Source organism: Eriocheir sinensis, chromosome 20 (assembly GCF_024679095.1).
Source record: "Eriocheir sinensis breed Jianghai 21 chromosome 20, ASM2467909v1, whole genome shotgun sequence".
NCBI classification, from domain to species: Eukaryota; Metazoa; Arthropoda; class Malacostraca; order Decapoda; family Varunidae; genus Eriocheir; species Eriocheir sinensis.
Window position 1 is genome coordinate 9450653 of NC_066528.1, and position 15499 is coordinate 9466151.

Consider the following 15499-nt stretch of genomic DNA (forward strand, 5'->3'; position numbering starts at 1 on the left):
AATTACCAATTAATTTATGCTTCTTTATGTGCACCATTTAATTCTGCATGTTTTCATATATATAATACATAATGATCATGTTGAGTTTATGGCTGAAAACTTGTTATATTCAATAGCGACATTTGAAATGTGGCACGCGTGGCGATCCTGGATACGGCGCAGGGCGCTGTTTTGGCCCGGCGGTAGTGAGTTTCTTTACATTCACCATTTAATTCTGCATGTTTTCATATATAATACATGATGATTGTGTTGAGTTTATGGCTGAAAGCTTGTTATATTCAATAGCGACATTTGAAATTTTGTGCGCGCGGCGATCCCGGATACGGCGCAGGGCGCTGTTTTGGCCCGGCCTTAGTGAGTTTCTATACATGCACCATTGAATTCTGCATGTATTCATATATAATACATGATGATTATGTTGAGTTTATGGCTGAAAACTTGTTATATTCAATAGCGACATTTGAAGTTTGACGCGTGCAGCGATCTCGGATATGGCATGGGGCGCTGTTTTCACCCAGCTGTAGTGAAGGGGTTAATACGCCATTCTGCAGTCACTGTTCCTTATCGTCCTCACCAACCTCTATTTGTTGGTCGTCTCTGTTTCATATTACAACACATGCTCAGTAGATAATGACCCACTGACGTTGTGTCAATGCAGTAACTATTAGCTTCTGAAAAACTAAAGACATTTCGAAATATTGATGTATGAAGTTTATGAACACAGTTTAACACATCATAATTTGGCAATAGGAGGAGTCAGGTTAGGTTGGGTTACCCTGGCATTGCATCCTGGGATAATGGGTTCTTCCCAACACAGGCCCAAAGGGGTAATGTGATGGAGATGAGCACCACAGTCACACACAGCTATAGAATAAGCCCCAAACTTTACTTTTCTAACCCAGGACGGATCAGATTCACCAGAGTCCGGGTTGGTAGTGGTGATCAGGACAGCATGTGGGTTGACTTAGGCCACTTGACAATGACTGAAGGTTGTTAGTTTGGTAATACTTTATAAGAAGTCTGCCTCCCCCTTCGCCACTCCAGCCCCCCCTACCCCCCAAGACAAGCCTGGGGAACTGTGGGGAACCGCAGTTTAGGGGGGGGGGTGGGGGGAGCCAAAATCACTGAAAAATAGGCTTCCAAACTTTCCCTAGAAAAATCCCTAAATGAAGGAAAATTCACTAGTCTCGAGAGTAAGGAAAGTACTAACTTTATAACCTAACAGCCCCCCTCGCCCCCCTGCTAACCAAGGGGGGCTGCGCCCGCCCCCCCCCTCTGGACCCCCCACATGTATGATGCGCCGGATTTTTTTTTTTTTTTTTTTTTTTTTTTTTTTGAGCATATTTAAATTACTACAACCGAACTTTACGACCTGCTAACGAGGGGGCTTTGCCCCCCTCAACCCCCCTCCTAACCAAGGGGGGCTGTGCCCCCCTGGACCCCCCCATGTAGGGAATTTTCCTTAATTTAGGGATTTTTCTAGGGAAATTTTGGAACCGGGGGGGTGCAGCCCCCTTTGGTTACGAGGGGGTCGTAAAGTTCAGTTGGAGTAGTTTAAATATGCTCCCCACCTAAAAAAAAAAAAAACGATTTTCCGGTGCATCGTACATGTTAGCAGGGGGGCGTTTAGTAAAGTTGGGACTTTCCTTACTTTCGAGACTAGGGAATTTTCCTTCTCTTCTCAGGGAACAACAGGGACCCCATCTTCTTGTAGTCTCAGAGTTCCAAGTTCCACTCAATATTGTCTTTATTTTATGATTTAAGTAATAAATGGAGTTGATAGTGATTATTGAGCAAATAAAAAGAAACACTAACTGGTACAGGTTGAGAATCCCTTATCTGAAATCCCTGGGATAAATACTGTTGCGGATTTCTGATTTTTTCGGATCTTGGAATATGCAGACCCTTTTGACATTTTCAACAATATCTTTACACCACAGAGCACACAACACACGGTAATCACAATGAGTAACGAGTGAAGGTGTTACTGTGATGACTGCTGACAACAAACTAATGCATAGCAGCACCAGAGTTGCCAGGTCGTGGACTGTTCCAGCCCAATCCCATCCCAAAAGCCGCCCAAAATCCTCAGTGGTGGCGGGCAGATGTTTTACGCCCAAGGTGTCGATGCAGCAATTGGGCGGGTAAACCGTGGACCTGGCAACCCTGCAGCACACAACAGTTGTACGCGGTGGAACCTTCCCATCATTTTGTGAATTTTCCATTTGTGACGCGTCATGTCAGCATTAACCTGGTAGCAGCGACGGGCCAAATTTGTGCCATGATTTAAACCCCCCAAAATAGATGATACATAATCTGATCACAAATGCTTTGATATATATATATATATATATATATATATATATATTTATATATATATATATATATATATATATATATATATATATATATATATATATATATATATATATATATAGATAGATAGATAGATAGATAGATAGATAGATAGATAGATAGATAGAGATAGATAGATAGATAGATAGATAGATAGATAGATAGATAGATAGATAGATAGATAGATAGATAGATAGATATATATATATATATATATATATATATATATATATATATATATATATATATATATATTATGAAATGGTTTGTGTGAGGGGTGATTTTTTTCTCATTTTTCTCGCTTGGAGGGACCATTAAGAAATATCATCCCCGCTGCTACCGGGTTAAAAAAACAGTCAGATTTTGGAATTTCGGATAAAGGATTCTCAACCTGTATTGGTATTTTGAAAGTCAAAAGTAGAAACAACAACAAAAAAAACAGTATAGCTACTATTTCCTGCAGTGTCCTAATACTTTGCTCTTTGGAAAGTGAAAACAGGAGACAGTTTACCCCAAAGTTTAGCAATAAAGGGAGTTTAGAAGGTAGATAGTCAAAAGAGAAAGGTGTGAATATCACTTTTTGTTGAGCAGAGAAGTGGCAGCGGTGGGTGAGCATACAGTTAGCACAATTAGAAAAAAAAAAAAAAAGTTTCTTACCCATCTCAATATGTGGCTCTCATTATGTACAGTACTTACTTTTTTGCATATTTTTGATCACCCAGGTCCAGCACTTTCTAAGGAGGAGCTGCGCATCCTTACCGTTGGAGAGATTGTTCAAGAGTTGATAAAGGCTCACCATGAAAAGAGGGATGTGGATCTCAACAAGTTAAAGACACGCATCTCATCCAAATATGGGCTGCAATCCTCACCAAGGCTAGTAGACATCATAGCTGCAGTGCCACAAGAACACAAGAAAGTTCTCTTGCCAAAGTTGCGTGCAAAGCCAGTTCGCACTGCCTCTGGGGTAAGTTCACTGTTGGAGTCAAGAAAGTTTGCATAGGGATATGCTGACCTTCCCTTTGTCAACTTGAACATGATAGGTATTTGCAGAGGAATTTTTTAATTGGAAAGGTAAAATCTCTGAGGCCTGTATGAAAATTACTGATGTATTTCTTTTTGCACTCTCTCAAGATTGCAGTGGTGGCAGTGATGTGCAAGCCTCACCGCTGTCCTCACATCAACATGACTGGCAACATCTGTGTGTACTGCCCAGGAGGACCCGACTCTGACTTTGAATACTCTACCCAGAGTTACACAGGTTATGAGCCCACTTCCATGAGAGCCATCAGGGCACGCTACAACCCCTACCTGCAGACAAGGCACAGAGTGGAGCAGGTGTGTGGAAATAATCATCATTTCATCAATGCCTGCTCCTAGGAGCTCCCACCAGGGGATGGCCATGGCAGAAGAGTTTCCATCTTTTTCTATCCAGACACTCCCTCCTTACCTGCTCAAAGTTTCTCAAAGATCTTTCTCCCCTCTCCCTAACGTATTCCTGCACCCTATCTCTCCATTTCACTGGAGGTCATCCTCTAACATTCCCTCCCTCTGTCTCACTCACATACACCCTTGTGGTCATCTTACTCTCCTCCATTCGCTCCATGTGACCAAACCACTTTAAGGTCTGTCGCTTCACTTCTTCCGCCACACACTTCTTTCCTTCACCCCTGTGACACATTAAAAAACGCTCATACACACTTTCATTACTCATTCCATCCATTATACTCACACCACAAGCACTCCTCAAATAACTCACTTCCACTGCCTGTACTCTAGACCTCTGACTTTCATTCCAGGCCCATGTTTCACTTGCATATGTGAGGGTTGGTACTATTACAGTAAAACCTTACCATTTGCGCCCTCGCCATTTGCACAGGTGGTCTTGCCATTTGCGCACCTCGCCCCCCCACCACTGACTTAGGGTCGGTTCCCCCTTGTGCTGTCTCCCGCGTAAATTTAAATTTCTTCGTAGTATTGGTAAACACGTCCATGGTGGTGATAAAGGTGGTGGGGGTTATGAATGTGGTGGTGGTGATGAAGGTGATGGTGATGATGAAGGTGGTGGTGGTGATGAAGGTGATGGTGGTGATAAAGGTGGTGGGGGTTATGAATGTGGTGGTGGTGATGAAGGTGATGGTGGTGGTGATCAAGGTTGTGGTGGTGATGAAGGTGGTTTCAGTGATGAAGGTGATGGTGGTGGTAGTGATGATGAAGACGGTGGTGGCGATTAACCCCTATGGGACGGGGAGCGGCGATCACCGCTCGGTTGACAGAGGACGGGTGGCGGTGATCGCCGCTCTGCTTATGTTTTGCTCATGTTAGCCATTCTCCCAAATTTTTTCCTCCCCAAATATGTCAACACTTGTCCTGAGTACTTTTATCAGTGAGTCAGTGCATCTGAGGCTTTCTTAGTGGATGGACGTGTAAAAATAGAATATCTGTGTTCGAAACACCTCGTCAGTCCTTGCGGCCAGTGGCTACGTCCACTCCAGTAGCTAATTCATCACGCACTGATCGCTCAAGTGCTAGACCTTCCAACAGTGCAATAGAACATGAACTTGATATTTCTGTTGTAACTGGAAAGTTTTGAGTGGAGTGACAGTGATTCCGAGTGGCATAATACGAGTAGCAATGATGATGAGGCAACCACCTCAGGTCCACCAGCTCTGACCACGTGCACTGCTGCGACACGTTCCACACCTGTTGCTGCCCCGTCCACCAGTGGGCAGGAAATGACAAGGCCAAAGTCTATATATACCAAGTCAAGTCACTCTGCCTTCAAAACTGCTACTAGCACGCGCAGGGGACGGTGTGGGGTGGAGCAGCGGGGTGACGTCATTTGAATCCAAGTACCCGCCAGTTCACGGGTGACTAAAGCTGTGGCCGTGTGTGCACTTTGGATGTGGATTCTCGCCTTCTTTCACCACATGTTCAGACAACCCATTGACAAAAAAAATAAGCCTTTTTATTGAGCTATGCATGACTGTAATTCCAATGCCTACAAATGGCACGGTGTGGGGTGTGAGGGGGGGGGGGGCGGGGGCGGCGGCATGTTGAAGTGATTGATTTAAATTAGTCCGCCTTTCTTCGTTTTCTCTAAATCCCAGTTTCTACATTCTCTAGTTTGGCTCCAAGCAACGTCCTCCCACAAAGCTGCGTATGACTTGACTTTGTATATATAGACTTTGGAAAAGGCAGCCTTCTGCTCCCCTTACATCTTCGCTACGTTCTTCTCCACCTGTATCTCCTCCAAGGTCCAGGAGGAGGATTGAGTTTGCATTCTCCTGAAGCTTCTCCTCCCAGAAGTGATGCAAGAGGCCATACACGAGGAAGAGCAGGCAGAAGAGGACTAAGAGGGAGGAGAGCGAGACAAACACGAGTTGGGAGGGAAAGGAGAGTGCGGGGTGATAACGTTATCACACCTCCACAGCGTGTTAGTCTAAGTCATAGCAAGCCAGAGTCAAGAAAGAAAACGGACACAGCGGCTCGGTCACCAAATATCTGCAGTAATTACTCCCATTCAACACACTGTATCTCAATAACTACAGAATCTAGACACTTTGGGAAGATTTCATTTGAAAGAGGAAGATTTAATGATGGTCAAAATGCATATTTCATCCACCTCGTTTCTCTACTTAAAGAGTACACCCCAAAACCGATAATCGGATTATCGAAAACCCGAAATCCAAATTATGAAATTTTAATGCACGATATTTTTTTTTTTAATTTTAAAATAAATAAAAAAAATAAAAACATCAAAAATAAATAAATACATATAAAATATTTTAACATTATTATTTAAAATTGATAAGAACAGTTATTGCTTAACAATGTAATAAATAAAATAATCCAATGTATATATAATAGATCAATGTAAAAGACTCAACACTAAACACAAACAAACCTTCATTCGTTTCACGCATTCACTCGCGGCGCGCGGAACAAACTACTGCGAATCTAATGCACCACACCACTACTACTAAGACAAAGACACAAACACACACGACCTCCTCTCCATCCCTCCCCACTCCCTCCCACATTGGCGCCCACGCTGCTATGCAATCAATATAGTGTGTCATAAACTATCCATCAAGGTCACATCCATCAAGGTCACACTTGCAGGCTTGCACACATTCTTGCCAATCGCACATTCTGCAACATTCACACCAGGATCTCAACACCACAAGTCCACACAAGGAGACACAGAGACACAGACACATAAAACATTACATCACATTTTTTACACCATTACACATTTTAAGCTTTTTGTTTAGCATAGTGTGTTTGTTTGTTTACATCGGTTATCGCGCGTCTGACAGCGCAATCGCCAGCCATAATGCCGAAAAATGGTAAAATGTTGGCAAATGGCGGCCATAAATCCGGATTATCCAAAAAATCGGCTTATCCAAAAGAGGCTTCCCCCCTTCCATTTCGGATAATCGGGGTTTTACTGTATTCATAAAGTGAATGTCGATGAAAATAAGAGATTGACGTGTGTTTGCCCTTACGGTGAGACAGGAAATTACAACCCAGCCCGTCCCGTAGGGGTTAAGGTGGTTGTGGTGATGAAGGTGGCGATGGTGGTGGTGGTGACAGTGGTAGTGATGACGAAAGTGAAGATGGTGGTCCACGGTGATGAAGTCACCACCCTCTCTGCTTTCACTACCACCACCACCACTTTCATCACCACTACTGCTATCATCACCACCACTTCTTTCATCACTACTGCTATCATCACCACCACTTCTTTCATCACTACTGCTATCATCACCACCACTTCTTTCATCACTACTGCTATCATCACCACCACTTTCATCACCACTACTGCTATCATCACCACCACTTCTTTCACCACTACTGCTATCATCACCACCACTTCTTTCATCACTACTGCTATCATCACCACCACTTCTTTCATCACTACTGCTATCATCACCACCACTTCTTTCATCACTACTGCTATCATCACCACCACTTTCATCACCACTACTGCTATCATCACCACCACTTCTTTCACCACTACTGCTATCATCACCACCACTTCTATCATCACTGCTATCATCACCACCACTTATTTCATCACTACTGCTATCATCACCACCACTTCTTTCACCACTACTGCTATCATCACCACCACTTCTTTCATCACTACTGCTATCATCACCACCACTTCTTTCATCACTACTGCTATCATCACCACCACTTCTTTCATCACTACTGCTATCATCACCACCACTTCTTTCACCACTACTGCTATCATCACCACCACTTCTTTCATCACTACCACAACTTTCATCACCACCACTTCTATCATCACTACCACAACTTTCATCACTACCTCACATTCATCACCACCACTTCTATCATCACTACCACAACTTTCATCACTACCTCACATTCATCACCACCACTTCTATCATCACTACCACAACTTTCATCACTACCCCACATTCATCACCACCACTTCTTTCATCACCACCACAACTTTCATCACTACCCCACATTCATCACCACCACTTCTTTCATCACCACCACAACTTTCATCACTACCCCACATTCATCACCACCACTTCTATCATCACTACCACAACTTTCATCACTACCTCACATTCATCACCACCACTTCTTTCATCACTACCCCACATTCATCACCACCACTTCTATCATCACTACCACAACTTTCATCACTACCTCACATTCATCACCACCACTTCTTTCATCACTACCCCACATTCATCACTACCCCACATTCATCACCACCACTTCTTTCATCACCACCACAACTTTCATCACTACCCCACATTCATCACCACCACTTCTTTCATCACCACCACAACTTTCATCACCACCACAACTTTCATCACTACCCCACATTCATCACCACCACTTCTTTCATCACCACCACAACTTTCATCACCACCACAACTTTCATCACTACCCCACTTTCATCACCACCACTTCTTTCATCACTACCCCACATTCATCACCACCACTTCTTTCATCACCACCACAACTTTCATCACTACCCCACTTTCATCACCACCACTTCTTTCATCACTACCACAACTTTCATCACCACCACAACTTTCATCACCACCACAACTTTCATCACCACCACAACTTTCATCACCACCACTTCTTTCATCACCACCACAACTTTCATCACCACCACAACTTTCATCACCACCACAACTTTCATCACCACCACAACTTTCATCACTACCCCACATTCATCACCACCACAACTTTCATCACCACCACAACTTTCATCACCACCACAACTTTCATCACTACCCCACTTTCATCACCACCACTTCTTTCATCACTACCCCACATTCATCACTACCCCACATTCATCACCACCACTTCTTTCATCACCACCACAACTTTCATCACTACCCCACATTCATCACCACCACTTCTTTCATCACCACCACAACTTTCATCACCACCACAACTTTCATCACCACCACTTCTTTCATCACCACCACAACTTTCATCACTACCCCACTTTCATCACCACCACTTCTTTCATCACTACCACAACTTTCATCACTACCCCACACAGACATGAGTTGATTACTAATGTTATGTAATTGATTACGATTACAATAAAGTTAGGTGTAATTGATTATGATTACAATAAAGTTAGGTGTAATTGATTATGATTACAATAAAGTTAGGTGTAATTGATTATGATTACAATAAAGTTAGGTGTAATTGATTATGATTACAATAAAGTTAGGTGTAATTGATTATGATTACAATAAAATTAGGTGTAATCGATTATGATTACAATAAAATTAGGTGTAATCGATTACAATTACAATAAAATTAGGTTAATTGATTATGATTACAATAAAATTAGGTGTAATCGATTACGATTACAATAAAATTAGGTGTAATTGATTATGATTACAATAAAGTTAGGTGTAATCGATTACAATTACATGATGCATTAATTGTGATTATATTCGTGATTACAGGAAGGACTGAAAGGTGAACTTGCAAATTTCATACACATGTACCATACTAAATATTCAGTTGGTTGAATTACTACAGATATTTAGAGTACATACTTGCTGTACAAAAATTTTTTTAACTAAAACTTTGCTAATGTAATCGCAAAAGTTATCACGATTATGATTAAATTTTTAATGTATTCGATTACGATTACGATTACTTAACAAAAACACAAGAGGGTAATCGATTACGATTACTTGGAAAACTGTAATTGATTACGGTTACAGATTACAATTACTTGGAAAACTGTAATTGATTACGATTACAGATTACAATTACTTGGAAAACTGTAATTGATTACGATTACAGATTACAATTACTTGGAAAACTGTAATTGATTACGATTACAGATTACGATTACCCCATGTCTGACCCCACATTCATCACCACCACTTCTTCCATCACCACCTCACCTTCATCATCACCACCACCACCTCTTTCCTCACCACCACCACTACCACCTCTTTCCTCATCATCACCTTCAACACCACCTTCATCACCACTACTGATCTTGAAACCAGCTGGCAAGCTACAGCTGTCTACCACCCACGCACCCTCTGCCGCCAGTGAAGAACAGTACCAACGTACACAACATGTCGTTTCCCGCCATTGCCCGAGTGCCTCTCCTGGTCTCGTGGTGACTGCGATTATTCAATGTTTTCTGCCTCACCTTTGCACCACCGTCATGCCAGGTGTTTTTTTTTTTTTTTTTCTGGTTGGGGGGTTTTGGGCCGTGACCGCCCCTATGTATTTTTTCCCTTAGGTTATTAAGTTCACCATTTGCGCTCCTTCAGACCGCCCGTATGTGTGCAAATGGTGCGGTTTTACTGTACTCAAAACCAATCATACAGGAACGGGCTTTTTTTGTGACTATAATCTTTTAAAGCTAAACTATAACATGTTTTTTTTCCTCTCAACATAGTAATGATGTTATGCATGTCCCCAACTCATTGCTCAAAGTGTGAGAAAAAGAGGAAGCGAAAAAACTACATGCATAAGGTTTCACTAAGCAGCTATCTTTTGCACGGAATATTTTGTGCTTCATATTACCACTTCCAGTCAGTTCTGGGCGCAATGACTGTCATTTCCATTCCTTTCACATGATTTAAGACTGGTTTCGTCAAGAAAAAAAAAATCCAAGATGTGGCCGGCACTGGCGTAACCACAAGGTGTCATATTTGCCGACACTTTACGGGTTAATATTCATAAATAACGTGGTTATATGTTTGGCACGAGTGGCATTGAACCATTGAACCAGTGTGGCGGCGCAGGGTGTGTGGCAGTGTTGCCACCAGATGAAGTTGAAATTTCCTATAAGTAATACACCTAAAATCTTCCAGCTTTGGTAAAAGTTATATAAAATATACCTCTAAGCAAAGAACAAAATTAATGCAAGAAAAAGCAGTTGTGGCAACAATGGTGTGTGATGTGAGGTGCTATCGAGAGATGTCATGTTGTGCTGCATGTCACCCAATTTTGAGACACTTCCAAGCAATGGCGCAGTTTTTGTACGTATTTGGGTATCGTGCCTTCCGTGAGGTTTGTTGCAGTGTTCCAGTAATGCCTCAATAGAGATTTTCTGAAGTTTATGGGTTAAGAGAAATTGCAGTGCATATATTATTAGTCTTTTTATTTATTCATTTATTATTGTTTTTAATGTATCACTTGAAACATTTCAAATATTTGTGCTACCTCTTTCAGCTCCAGCAACTTGGGCACAGTGTGGATAAGGTGGAGTTCATCATTATGGGCGGCACCTTCATGGCACTCCCTGAGGACTATCGTGACAATTTCATCATGAACCTCCATGATGCACTTTCTGGCCACTCCTCTTCCAGTGTTGCTGAGGCTGTTAAGTTCTCTGAACGCAGTTCAACTAAGTGCATAGGTATGAGTTAAGTGAGGGATGATATGCAACTAGCAAGCTCAGGAGCAGTAAGTTTGAAAGTAACAAATAGAAAATAGGCAGTAGCTCAGTGATCCAGTCACAGAAGTGGTAAAGGTGTGAGGTCCTGAGTTTGAATTTCAGGGTGGCAGACTTTCTTCAACCACTGTCAAGTTGACAGAGATTACTTACATTTTGCCTCTCAACCCTACCTCTGATTGTGAATTGGGTGAAGTGGATCACCTGGAACTGGCATGATCCAAGTAGCAAGAAAAAAGAGCCTTACTTTGAAATAAAATCTTCCTCAGCTAGCATATGTCATTGCCTACAGGCTATATCATTGCCATCAGTTTTCCTTCAGTGTCCAAAGGTAAAAGGTAAAGTTGGGGTCATTCACTATAGTTGTGCATGCACTCAAAAAGTAAAAGAAAGTAGGAAAGAGAAAATATCAAAGATTGATGCTATCAAGTTAAATACTATTTTGTCAGCCTGTTAGTGACTGAAGACAAGTCTAGTAAAGAAGGACAGTTGAAGCAAGTAGCATCTGACTACTCTGTAAAAAAAAAATGTGTAAGTGGAGACCCCGCAACACATTAGTGTTTCACTATATTGCCTACAAGGACTTTTAAAGTCAATCCCTTTACACTTTCTTTCCTTAAAACATTGTTTTATTATCAGCAAAGATCAGCCAAGGGTGAAACAGAATAACAAAAAGAAACATGCAATACCCTGCTCCCACAAAAAGAAGACAAGATTCCAAAAAGGTGATCAGTTTTGGTTGGAGAAGTCTGAAAACTCTTCAAAGTTTGTCACAGAAAGGAAGAAATACAAAGGAAAGCCACTGTGCCAACCAATGAGAAGGATGAAAGAATGAAGAAATGGTTAGCTCTTGAAAGCTGGACAACATAGGGATGAGCTGGAGTAGAAAATCATGTGCAGTAAGGCTACATGGTGGATAAGGGCATGCAGTCTCCAACCTCGAAAGAGTAGTTACCATAAAAATAGCAGTAGTTATTGAAAGATAGCAAGGGGAGCAACATTGCAACGGACTTTAAGGGGTTGAAGAGTATCATTAGAGAAGGAGAGTTGATGAGGCAAAAAGTGTTTGACTCTACATCCTCTCAGCTTCAGTTTCTTCTATTTGTCCATCTCTTTTGATAAGTGCTTGTCAGAGCTCTGGTTCACAAAAGCAAAGGATTTTCCTTAGCTGTCAACATCATGGATTTGGTTAACTTTTTCCTCTTGTCTGGTACTGGAAGGGAATCTAAATATTATATTGTTAGAACTAAAAAATAACACTTGTTCCCCAACATCCCTGAACTTGACATTTCTAGATTCTAAAACTCACAGGATACCTCTTGAACACTTTTTGTAGGCAACTCAGAAGTTTTACATCCATTCAGCTCTTCATCCTCTCTTTTGGACTGATTGATAAATGGATACCTCGAAAAACCTAGGAATATTTAACTAAAGTAAGCCAGATGTTGTAGTGGCCCTGTATCCCGGGTGGTAGGCTCTTTCCCACCACAGACTCAAGGACCGTTGAGACAGTTGATGTGAGGCCAGGTGCAGCTGTGGCATATGACCCCAACTTTACCATTACCTACTCTGATCACAGCTTAATCCAATGTCAACAAAATTTGCCTATCATGTGTAACAGATGAGCTAAGTTGAAAAATATTGATTATGCTTACTCAGCTAGGAGCGAGGGATCTGTTGAAGTGAATGAACTATAGTAACATTAATATTATGACAGCTAAAGCAATAATCACATGCTTGTTTTCCCATGAATGCTTAGCAGATATACTTTCAGGTATCACCATTGAGACACGACCTGACTACTGCCTCAAACGCCATCTCTCTGACATGCTGCGCTATGGCTGTACTCGTCTAGAGATTGGCGTGCAGTCAGTGTATGAGGACGTTGCCCGAGACACCAACAGGCAGGTGTCCCTCCTAATTCAATCAGTCTAGCCTCATTTGTATGGTCATAAGGAGGATATTAAGTGTGAATGTTTTTTTTGTGTGTGTGTGTGTGCCTCATTGTGCAGTTTAAGTTCTTTGATGCAAATATCAGTGGACTCATTCAAGCATGGATTAAGGATTTTTTCAAACTATCAGATGGCACTTCAAATTACTGTAAATATGTGCATGCATATTGACTGGTGTAGCTTGTTCTCTAGGTCATGTATCACTGCTAAGCTGACAACCTGGCCAGAAATAAGAATATTTAGCTGGATTTATTAATCTAAAGAAGTGATGGGAGAGGTAATTCTTGTTGTAGCAAAAAACTTGGTGGAGGAGGCAGGGGGGTAACTCCAAGATGGATCTGGAATGGATTTTTTGCTATTTCTTTATGCATGAAGCCGTTTGTTTCAACGTCTCATGAGTGAGAAACAGCATGATAAAAATTTAACTCGGATGATTCCATACCTTGTGTTGATCTGACAAAAAAAAGCGGTTCTCACCTCTTGTTGGTACACTGCACGTCACTACTGAGAGACTGTGTGTACAAAGTCTCAATGGTAGATAATTGCCATTAAATCATATAACCATCACCATATTTTCATGCATAATTTACACTAATTTTTAACATCTGGAATAATTTCCACAGCTTATTGAGTAGTGTTGCACTGATTCTGTTTGTTGTCTTAGTGAAAATTTTGTAGGTTAGGAAGAGATTAATTGGTCAATAGTTCTTTTATTTTTTGTCTTTTTTGTGAATTACCACATTTAATGTCATCAAAGCCCAACTTTTTTTCTCAAAATTAGACAAAAAAATGGGGGTGTATGCTGAGTGTTGAATTATCTGTATGCCTAATCTAGACCTATATATAGGCAGATCTCTGTAAGGACAATTACTTACAGCAGCCGTTGTTATTGTTTTGGTGCTGTTGTTGGTCTTGATATAGGAGTTGGCGACTCCAAAGTGTCATTTGTATCGGCACCCTTCGGTTCAGTACATTCATTTTTGGTTTAGTTGGTTCAGTCATCTCACTTGATGCTCTGATTCGTTCATTCAAGAGTGACATGCTTAGGTGCCCCGGGTGTGTTACACCATTGAAATCAGCAAATCTTACGGTTTTGATTTTGGTTTGGGTCGTAGTTGTGCTCATCAGCCACTGGTCATTGGTGCCACCAGCCAAATGAAGATTCACCAGTGGTTAACAAACCTATTAGAGTTGTTACAGGATGGTATATGTGTGTATTGTATGATACATATATTATAATTGAATGTTGATCCAATAGTATATGGTACACATCGATGATTCTAGAGTATAAAGATGGGTGATCTAATGGCAATGCTTATATGCTGTTGTTTGCGCCGTCTATGGGACTTAAGAGAAACTAAACGGCGATAATATATTTTTAGTGGTAACAAAACATTTTTATTCAAAATTACTTCTGTATGATTTCATTTCATTTACTTAACTATATATAAGGGTTATTTTTGTGACATGTTATTATATTAGATTATTTTCTGGAAATTGCTGATGAACTTATGGCAAGAAACCCTCCTGTCTTGGAGTGTGCCATCATTTCATTTCCTATCGACAGCAGACGGTAAGGAAGTGCAAAGCAGTAGGCTAATAGCCCTTGTATATAGTATGCATCTCGTGTGGGGGGCTCCACACACACAGCTCTTTTGAACAGAGTAGAGTCTAAGGCTCTTTGTCTCATCAGCTCCCCTCCTTATACTGACAATCTTCAACCTCTCAAATTCCACCTCGCCATGTTGCCTCTCTTTCTGTCTTCTATCGATATTTTCACGCTGACTGCTCTTCTGAACTTGCTAACTGCATGCCTCCCCCCCTCCTACGGCCCCGCTGCACACGACTTTCTACTCAAGCTCATCCCTATACTGTCCAGATCCCTTATGCAAGAGTTAACCAGCATCTTCACTCTTTCGTCCCTTACACTGGTAAACTCTGGAACAACTTTTTTTTTTCCCCATCTCAGCCTATAGCACCAGTAGGCTTTCTTCAGGAGCCTAGTTGGTGGTCGGCCCAAGCCTGTTATGGCACAGGCAGTTTTTTATAGTCGCACCAGTTATGCTTGGTTCATCTGTATTTCCTCCTGCCTATGACTTGACCTCTTTCTAGAGGAGAATATCGGAACACCTCTCCACCCGAAATTGAGGCCTCTTTTGGTCACTCTTCCAATTTTTTTTAAAGGGGCAGTGATTAACGGGCTTTATTTTTTTTTATTTATTTATTTATTTTTTATTTTTTATGT

The 15499-nt window shown here is 41.4% G+C and overlaps 1 protein-coding gene and 1 long non-coding RNA gene across 11 annotated transcripts in view; one reads left to right on the top strand and one right to left on the bottom strand.

Moving 5' to 3' along the window:
• Positions 1-15499, top strand: part of LOC127001159 (elongator complex protein 3) — a 39796-nt gene that overhangs the window by 2870 nt on the left and 21427 nt on the right. Inside the window, exons 2-5 of the mRNA XM_050865374.1 lie at positions 3078-3319; positions 3487-3690; positions 11080-11266; positions 13077-13206. Coding sequence (XP_050721331.1) covers positions 3078-3319; positions 3487-3690; positions 11080-11266; positions 13077-13206 — 763 coding nt within the window. The remainder of the gene's footprint in view (positions 1-3077; positions 3320-3486; positions 3691-11079; positions 11267-13076; positions 13207-15499) is intronic.
• On the bottom strand, positions 7054-8308 carry LOC127001161 (uncharacterized). 10 transcript variants are annotated; one of them, XR_007754828.1, is made up of 3 exons: positions 8099-8308; positions 7782-7958; positions 7054-7077 (listed from the first exon to the last, which is right to left on the bottom strand). It is a non-coding gene; the product is annotated as an uncharacterized LOC127001161 (long non-coding RNA). The 10 variants fall into 10 exon arrangements; XR_007754829.1 differs by lacking the exon at positions 7054-7077 and adding an exon at positions 7087-7110; XR_007754830.1 differs by lacking the exon at positions 7054-7077 and adding an exon at positions 7120-7143.